This window comes from Cebus imitator, unplaced genomic scaffold (genome assembly GCF_001604975.1).
Source record: "Cebus imitator isolate Cc_AM_T3 unplaced genomic scaffold, Cebus_imitator-1.0 Scaffold545, whole genome shotgun sequence".
Taxonomy (NCBI): domain Eukaryota; kingdom Metazoa; phylum Chordata; class Mammalia; order Primates; family Cebidae; genus Cebus; species Cebus imitator.
In genome coordinates this window covers 1,004,540-1,013,811 of record NW_016107860.1, presented here as the reverse complement: position 1 = coordinate 1,013,811, position 9,272 = coordinate 1,004,540, and the positions used below count along the sequence as shown (strand labels likewise).

General features: G+C 41.8%; 1 protein-coding gene across 1 annotated transcript; it reads right to left on the bottom strand.

The window, feature by feature from the left end:
• Nucleotides 1–3,873: 3,873 nt before the first annotated feature.
• LOC108293739 (10 kDa heat shock protein, mitochondrial-like) lies at nucleotides 3,874–4,394 on the bottom strand. Its single transcript, XM_037733779.1, has one exon. It carries the CDS (start codon nucleotides 4,311–4,313, stop codon nucleotides 4,005–4,007), a length of 309 nt encoding a protein of 102 aa, XP_037589707.1. The 5' UTR covers nucleotides 4,314–4,394; the 3' UTR covers nucleotides 3,874–4,004.
• Nucleotides 4,395–9,272: the final 4,878 nt, after the last annotated feature.

Genomic DNA, 9,272 nt, shown 5'->3' with positions numbered 1-9,272 from the left:
AGGATGGTCTCGATCTCTTGACCTTGTGATCCACCCGCCTCGGCCTCCCAAAGTGCTGGGATTACAGGCTTGAGCCACCGCGCCCGGCCCCATGATTTCTTTAATAAGGTTGACACCCTTTGTCCTTCCTCAACTTGCTCTTGAACACCAATAATGTTTAATTTTATCTTTCAGTTAATTTTCTATATCTTGTAGGTGATCTCTGCTTCTTTTCATTCTTTTTTCTTTGTCCTCTAACTGTGAATATTCAACTAGCTTGTCTAAGCTCACTGACTCTTTCCTCTGTTCAGTGCATTTTGCTGTTCAGGGCCTTTAATGAATTTTTTAGTCCAGCAAATATATTTCTCAATTCCAAGATTTCTGTATGATTTTTTAGAATTATTTCAATCTCTTTGTTAAATTTTTCTGATAAATTAATGAATTTGTTTTCTGTGTTATCTTGGAGGTCACTGAGTTTTCTTAAAACTATTATTTTGGGCTGAGCATGGTGGCTCATGCCTATACTCTCTTTGGGAGTCCAAGGTGGGAGGATCACTTGAGGCCAGGAGTTTGAGACCAACCTGGCCAACTAAACCTGGTTTAGTTTGAAACCCCGTCTCTACTAAAAATACAAAAATTAACTGGCTGTGGTGGTGCATACTTGTAATGTCAACTATTCAGGAAGCTGAGGCACAAGACTTGCTTCAACCTGAGAGATGGAGGTTGCAGTAAGCTGAGATTGCATTACAGCACTCTAGCCTGGGTGGCAGAGTAAGACTCTGTCTCAAAAAAAGAAACGACTATTTTAAATTCTTAGAGAGTTTATATATTGCCATCTTTTAAAGATCAGTCACTGGTTCCTTGTTTTGTTTGTTTGAAAAAGTCATGATTCCCTGATTGCTGTTGATTCTTGTGGCTGTACATCTATGTCTTTGCATTTAAGGATTAGCTTTTTATTCCAGGCTCCTCTGTGTGGCTTGTTTTGGTTTGATTGGATATGTTTGCTTACAGATTCTTTGTAATTTATCTAGTTAGACTTCTTTTTTTCTTGCTAGGTCACTGCCTGCTTCTTGGCACTGGATCATACTTTAAACCCAGGTTTGCTCCAGTTCTAGTAAATAATCAGTGTGTCCCAGCTCAAATAGGGAGATGCCCAGTGAAATCTCCCAGTAGTGCAGGAAGGCTGCCTAGGGTGTTCTGCCCAGAGCACAAACCTGTGGAAAGAACCTCCTACATCATGGTGCTGCTGAAGATCTGCTCTGATTTGTGTCCCATTTGGCTGAGTTACAGAGTTGCCAGAGCTGAGGATGGTAGTCTCACTTCCCTCCTTTGTCTCTGGCTGCCTTCAGGGATATTTCTCCTTTCAGGTATTCCTGATGCCTCCCATGGGTTAAGGCAGGGATGGATCTCCTGCCAGAGAACCCAAGATGGTAGGGAAGTTGGTTGTCACCTCAATCTCGCTTTTTCCAGTGTGGAAACTATGAGTCAGGGAGAAATTTTCTGTACACTTTGTGCTGAGCAGACTGGGAGGAGTGGCATTGCGGACATGAAAGTCTGATTCTCTTACCATCTTATCAAAGTGTTTCACTTCTCTGTGGCCCCAGGAACTGTCTCATCTTAATATTCAAGCTCTGAAATATTGCTGGTAATAATCTCAGCGCTATGTATTTGTTTTTGGTTTTCTATGAAAGAAGTAAAGTCAGCCTGACTCTATGCTGCCATTTTGGAACCTCTGGTGAAATTTTGATTAAGAAATATTCTGCAAATGTTTTTATATTTTACTTCCTTTTCAATTATCAACATTCTGTAGCTATGTTATTGACAAGCACTTTCCCATAGCTCTATACACCTCACCACATTGTTCTCACTCCCTTTCATAAATAGGAATTACTTCTAAGCCTGTGATTCTATGGACTCCTCTTGCTTCATCTCTCTCGAAATTATTTATATTCCATCATCTGGAATCCTGTTTTCTCTTTCTCTAAATGTCACTGCACCTTTTCTTTAAAATACAAATGTAATTATTATCCTGGACCTAATGATCCTCTACTCTGGCTTCACATAATGGGCAAAACTCCAGCCTAAGAGTTAGGAATTTCTAATTTATTTACCTAGTACACCACCTAGCCCTCTCTTTACCCTGGGCTCCACCGCTGGTTGTACTGGTTCTCTTTTACCCTGGGCTCTGCCACTGACTGTAATTTAACCATCAGAGCATCAGTTTACTTATTGTTAGGTGAAACGATTAGACTAGATCAGTGTTGTGGTTTTGTTATGTGATGGTGGTAGTTTGTTTTTTCTTTGCTAATACCAAACAATCTAATGAAATTAAAGAACTCTCTTTCTAGGATAAAGCACATTCATACACACATTTTGCAAATAATTTCCAAGTATTTACAGACTTCCCAGAGCCTATTCATGGACTTCAGCCTGACAACCTTTAGACTGAATACACCATTTTCTTAATAGTCTCTCTGGTCTAATTCCTCTTAAAATTAAAAATTAAAAAATTGTAATTTCTATTCCTACTAAGAATTCATATCTGAGAAAAATGGTTCTGATATCTCTCAGCCATATTCTAATAATCAGGATTTTTTAAAGTCCTTATGCTAAGAAGTTAAGTGGTTTAGGCAAATAAAGCTCCGTAAATTTGTTTCTTTGCCTCCTAGAATAAAAGCTAATCACTTGTAGAATTTGGTCGCATTCTCGCTTTGGGTGATTGCTCCAGCCATGTCAAATGCTCGCTCCTTCTTTGCCTTGCACCATGACCGTATGTTTCCTGAGGCCTTCCTAGAAGCAGAAGCCACTGTGCTTCCTATATAGCCTGCAGAACCATGAGCCAATTAAATTTCTTTTCTGTATAAATTACCCAGTCTCAGGTATTTCTTAAAAGCAATGTGAGAACAGACTAATACAGAAAATTGGTACTAAAGAGTGGGGCATTGCTATAATAATACCTGAAAATGTGCGTCTGGAATTGGGTAACTGGCAGAGGTTGGAAGAATGTCTAGGGATCAAAAAAAAGACAGGAAGATGAGAAAAAATTTAAAACTTCCTAGAGACTTGTTAATTTTTTTTTCTTTTTTTTCTTTTGAGATAGAGTCTTGCTCTGATATCAGGCTGGAATGAAGTGGTATGATTTTGGCTCACTGCAACCTCTGCCACACAGGTTGAAGCGATTCTTCTGCCTCAGCCTCCCAAGTAGCTGGGACTACAGGTATCTGCCACCACATCCAGCTAGGTTTTTTTTATTTTTATTTTTTATTTTTAGTAGAGATGGGGTTTCACCATGTTAGTCAGGATGGTCTCAATCTCCTGACCTTGTGATCTGCCTGCCTTGGCCTCCCAAAGTGCTGGGATTGTAAGGGTGAGCCACTGTGCCTGGCCCAAGACTTGTTAAATTATTGTGATCAAAATGCTGATAATAAAGTCCAGCCTGAGGAGGTATCAGATGGCAATGAAGAACTTATTGGGAACTGGAGCATAGGTCATTTTGCTATTATTTAGCAAAGAAACTGAACATTGTGCCTTTGCTCTAGGGATCTATGGAATTTTGAATTTGAGAGAGATGATTCAGGGTACCTGGGGAAGAAATTTCTAAGCAGCAAAGTGTTTAAGATGTGGTCTGGCTGTTCCCTTTAACAACATATACTCATGGGAACAAGCAAAGAAATGACCTGAAACTGGAACTTGTATTTAAAAGGGAAACAGGAGATTGGAAAATTTGCAGTCCAGCCATGTGGTAGAAAAGAGAAGCCTATTTTCTGGGGAGGAATTCAAGAAGGCTGCAGAAATTTGCATAACTAAAAGGAAGGCAAATATTGATAGGCAAGACAACGGAGAAAGTGGGAATTATATTGCAAAATTATTGTGAGCTATTTGCCTTTTATTTTATTTATTTTTTTTTCAGTTATCATTAGTTTATTATAAAAGAGAGATATGGAAATTATTTACATGATGAAAGATTTCAGAACTTCAGTGGAATGGGCAGCTTCACATTGATGCCATTTCAATAGTGACTTATTTCAGTCTACGTACTTTCCAAGAATGTAACCATCTCTAAATAGGAAATAATCCTTGTCATCTAGAACTACTTTGGTGCCTCCATATTCTGGGAGAAGAACTTTATCTCCAACTTTCACGCTAACTGGTTGAATCTCTCCACCCTTTCCTTTAGAACCCGATCCAACAGCGACTACTGTTGCTTGCAATACTTTTCCTTGAGATTTTTCTGGAAGCATAATGCCTCGTTTGGTTACAGTTTCAGCAGCACTCCTTTCAGCCAATACTTGTTCAAAGAGTGGGAGAAACTTTCTAAACGCCTGTCCTGCCATGACTCCCTCAGCCTCAGACTCATACTCCGCTCTGGCGCACCGTGGCAAGGAGAGACCCGCGATACGGCCCTCCCGACACGTGAAAAAGCAGCTATTTGCCTTTTAAAAGTATAACTTTTCTAGCTCTGTCACTGAAAATGGCCCACGGCAGAATTATCCATGTTAGACTCATATGAAACAATTTGATATCTACCCTTAGAACCCTAAATAAGGTCTCTAATATACCACTGAAAGGACCAAGGCTTGGTGAAAAGTAGATAACTCCATATCTTGGTGCCTATAATAGATTATTTCCAGAATGCAAAATGTTTTCAGACCATGACTTTGTGGGGTGGCAGTGAGAAGACAAGAACAAGCTTAAAAAATCTTCTACTGGAAATACTACAATTTGAACATTTCAAAGGAAACATCTAAAATTATATTTCATTGGAACAAGTGTGAGAAAAATCATGATCACATAATAATATTCCAGAAAGGATAAACCATAAAGTATACTAAAAGAACTACTGCTTCTGGCCGGGCGCACTGGCTCACGCCTATAATCCCAGCACTTTGGGAGGCCGAGGCGGGTGGATCACGACATCAAGAGATCGAGACCGTCCTGGTCAACATGGTGAAACCCCGTCTCTACTAAAAAATACAAAAATTAGCTGGGCATGGTGGTGCACGCCTGTAGTCCCAGCTACTCGGGAACCTGAGGCAGGAGAATTGCTTGAACCCAGGAGACGGAGGTTGCGGTGAGCCGAGATCGAGCCATTGCATTCCAGCCTGGGTAGCAAGAGCAAAACTCCATCACAAAAAAAACAAACAAACAAACAAACAAAAAAAAACAGAACTACTGCTTCTTTCATAATCAGTCAGTGAATCTAAAACTGTTGTTTGGCTATCTACTGTCTCCTCAAGACACTTCTTGAGGGCACTTCTGTCAGGGCAGAGAAGTGAAGAGAAAAGTAAGAAGGCAGAGCACATGCAAGAAACAAAGCAACCCAATGTTGCTATGAATTCAGCAAACATTCACTGAACCCTCACACTCAGCTAAGCAGGAACGGCGAGAGAGGAACACAGGAGTGAGGAAGCCAGGATCCTTGCCATCAGGGGGGATCAATCTTGCAGACAAGGCAAAATTACATTTCACCCAAAGATATCTATATTCTTTACATTTTAAGATTTCTAAAATGTGACTTCATCTTACAATCATGACGCCTTCGACTGGGTGAAATACAGTTTACTATAGCACAAAGCAGCATCATGCCCTGAGAGGTGTGCAGAGCCTACAGCAATTAGGACACTGGACCAAGGTCAGGATGCATGTTAGAATCACCTGGGAAACTTTTTAAACTACCTTATGCCCAGATCCCATTCCAGATCAACCAAATCAGTATGAAAGAGTGGGCCTGGGCATTTGGGTCTGGGAGGCCTGTGGAGGCACAAGTACCAGAGTTTAAGATGTCGTATGACCTTTCAGGGAGAACTGTGCAGAGGGTGGCCAAGGGCCACCTCCCTAGAGGGACGAAGCCCTGAGGATATGTGGATGATTCTTAAGAAAGCGCCCTTTCTGCCCCTTCTAACCCCTCAGACCACCACCCGGGGCTGGGAACAGTGTGAGCACATGTCTGGAGGATGTCTGGTTTGTAGCTATAAAGTTGTACTCCCGCTGCACCCATGGGAAATGACCCATCTGCCTGTCTGGTAGTGGCCTTGCTGTGAGCCAGGGCCATATTAAGAAAAGAAAGAAAAAAAGGAACAGCAAAACACTGTGCCCCTGCACAACGTCCTCTCCTCTCTTCTGCCCTCCCTTTCCCAGGCTGTCCTCTTTTTCCTCCACCTGTAGTTTGCTCAGCCTCCTCCCCTCCACCGCCATCCCCAACCCTGTTGAATAGTGCTCCGTATCTGAGTCAGTGGATGTGAAACAAAGGGTTATTTCTCCTTAACTAATTTTGTGGAAGATTTACTAAAAGAGGGTGGAGAGTGTGTCTATTTAGCAGGAAAAAAATGTCTTTCACGTGAATGATGTTGAGAAATGTCCTGTGACTTTCAGTGTTGGGCAAAGTAGGGAGACAACTGTGAGACGAGCCTGGCCAACATGGTGAAACCCCGTCTCTACTAAAAAAAATACAAAAAGTTAGCTGGGTATGGAAGCGGGTGCCTGTAATCCCAGTTGCTTGGGAGGCTGAGGCAGGAGAATCGCTTGAACCAGGGAGGCGGAAGTTGCAGCGAGCAGAAATTGTGCCATTGCACTCCAGCTTGGGACAGCCCTGAGGTTAGCAGAAGCCTTCCAGATGGTGGAAGCCAAGGTCCTTGAGTGGGACAGGGTAAGATGTGTGGCTAGAGGGGAGAATCTGTGTAGGAGGAAAGTGAGAAAAGATGCCAGAAAAGGAGATAGGGACTCCACTGTGTGTGACATGGGAACTGGACTTTGACTTCCATTTCACAGTGAAGCAACTGAAAGTCATGAGCAGGAGCACAGCCTGGTTCCAGAGAGGGCTGGAGAGAGATGCTTGCTGGTCATGTTTGTCTGCAATCTCCCATTCTTCTTTCCTCTCACTCTACTCTATGTCAACCTGGCTCACAGACAACTCATCTCCATGGACAAACAGCTCTGCTCCATTGACTGGTCATTTTCAAGAGAAAGAAACCCTGTAATATCTCTCACTCCCTGGTGTTGTAGTGATATAGAGGGGCTTCTAGATGTGGCTGCAGTGGACCTGGGTTTGCATACCGACTTCACCGCTTACTGTCTCTGCAACCTTGGACGGTTGCTACCTGGGTCTGGGTTTCCTCAATTCCACCATGAAAGCACTGGGTGAGCCTGCCCACCTTCCAGATTATAAATGTCTGCTGAAAGCCCAATTCGATTTAGCCCTCCATGAATTTATTCTGAGACAGAGAGGAGGCTTTTGCAGGCCCTTCTATTGCTGACTCAGGGCTGCAAGCACAGGACATGGCGGCTTGATAAATAAGTGTTGAATGAAAGAACAAAATAATGCAATGCATGAATGAATGAATGAATGGTTAGCTCTGCTTGGAAAGTGTTGGTAAGCTGAGACCAGCCCTAGCACTGGTTCTGGCTGCCTGGGGTTAGCACCTTAAAACCCAGATGACTCTGATTTCCCCACAGAAATCAATACTGGAGAAACCATCAGTAACTGCACTTCGCTGGTAGTCTTTTGGCTCACCCTTTCTTTACCTGGTGTGTCTTGCTGTTTCCCGTGACTGCCGTCCAGAGGAATCTCCGTAAGGAAAGACAACAACAACTTGGAGTTGGTCAATGTGAATGTTTACACCCAATTTTATAGACAGAATGTGTTTCATCACAAATTCTTTTTTCCTGGGAACTTGCTGTTTTGATCTGTAGTGTTAGAACAACTGTTTGGTTTAACTCTTTTATCTTCTGTTTGCCAGAAGCTACTTTCAGCCATGACACTCTTCCGGAGCTTACAAGGCTGTGTTCTTTGTGCTGGCACTGTGCCAGTGGTTGACATTTCATCCCATGCTCACAACAGCCTACGAGGTCAGCACGATTAACCTGTGTACAAGAGGCTGGGTGATTGGCCCGAGATCAACAGCTAGTGCGGTAATAGCGGAGCTACATATGTAATGTCAAAGCCTACTTTTCATTATCGGGCACTCAGTAATGTTCAACGAATGCACAGAATTGAACATAATCTTTCATTTCTTCCTTTTAACCTTTACCACTATGGATAGAGAGTAGTGGCCTACCTTTTGGAAGTGTCCCATTTTTATTATGTAAAGAGGCAGCATAGTGGCAATTAAGAGCGTGGGTTCTGGAGTATTTGAAACTGCATGGTACAAGTGTTTGCTATGTGGGACCTTAGGCCACTTAGCTCACCTCCTTAGGCCTTGGTGCTCTCATCAGTACAAATGGAATAAGGGTACTTAGCTCACAGGATTGTTGTCAAGATTAAATGAGGTATGTGTATAAAGTGCTTAGTGTGATGCCTGGTGCAGAAGAGGAGCTCAATAAATATTAGCTGCTATCACTGTCATCTTCATTGTCATGAATATTCTCCTCTGATTTTTGCAAGATCCTTCATGTAATGCCATTCACAAACAGGAAGCTCATAAATAGTATTCTGATCCTATTTTTAAAGAATGTGCAGTTGGCAGTTCAAAGTGAAGAAATTAGAGATGACTGTTGGAGACGAATTTGTTAGACAGAATAAGATGTGCTTTATATCTAAAGAAGATCCTGAATGAATTTTTAACATTATTAAAAATGTTAATGTAAATTCTATATTGAAATTAAATTATAAGGAACATGTCCACTATTTCTTCAAACAAATGAAGATATTCATTTGTTTATCTCACTTTTCAGTCCTTTATTTGTTTGGAGTTACATCATGAACTTCTTTTAATGAATTTTTATTAAGTAATGTATGGTGATCCTCCTTTAAAAATGGCACTAAGATGTTTAAAACAAAAAACAATGGATCTGTGCCTCACCCCTAAACTTGCTCCCGAAAGGATCACTCATAATTTCTTTAGTTATTTCTTCTAACATTGACCTACATATTTCTAAGCCTAATTTGTGATTTTGTAATTGAGTACCCCATTTTTAAAAGAAAATAATGAATTGTTTTTTCTTTTTTCTCTTCCCCCACCTTCTACTTAGCTTTTTAGGAACGCAGTTATAGTTCTCTCTACCACACACTCCCTACGCAGTCAGCTCATCTAACTATGTGTCACTTACAAGTTCTAGAGACAAACCTTGGAGCAAACCAGGTGCCTCCAGAACTCTCTCCCACCAGGTGATTACCTCAAGACAATGGCCAGTTTACAGCCTAAATTGAGGAGATTGCCTCAGTTGACAACCTAGCTCTGCTTGTGATGGCACCAGCCAGGCATCCCGATACATAAGACATCTGAAACAAGTCTCATAGACCCCGCACCTCCTCGCCCCCTCCCCTGCATGCCATTCACACCAGCTTCCTCTTTTTT

Excerpts from the sequence above, each read along its gene's own strand:
- LOC108293739 (XM_037733779.1), bottom strand. The coding sequence starts at position 4,313 with ATGGCAGGACAGGCGTTTAGAAAGTTTCTCCCACTCTTTGAACAAGTA.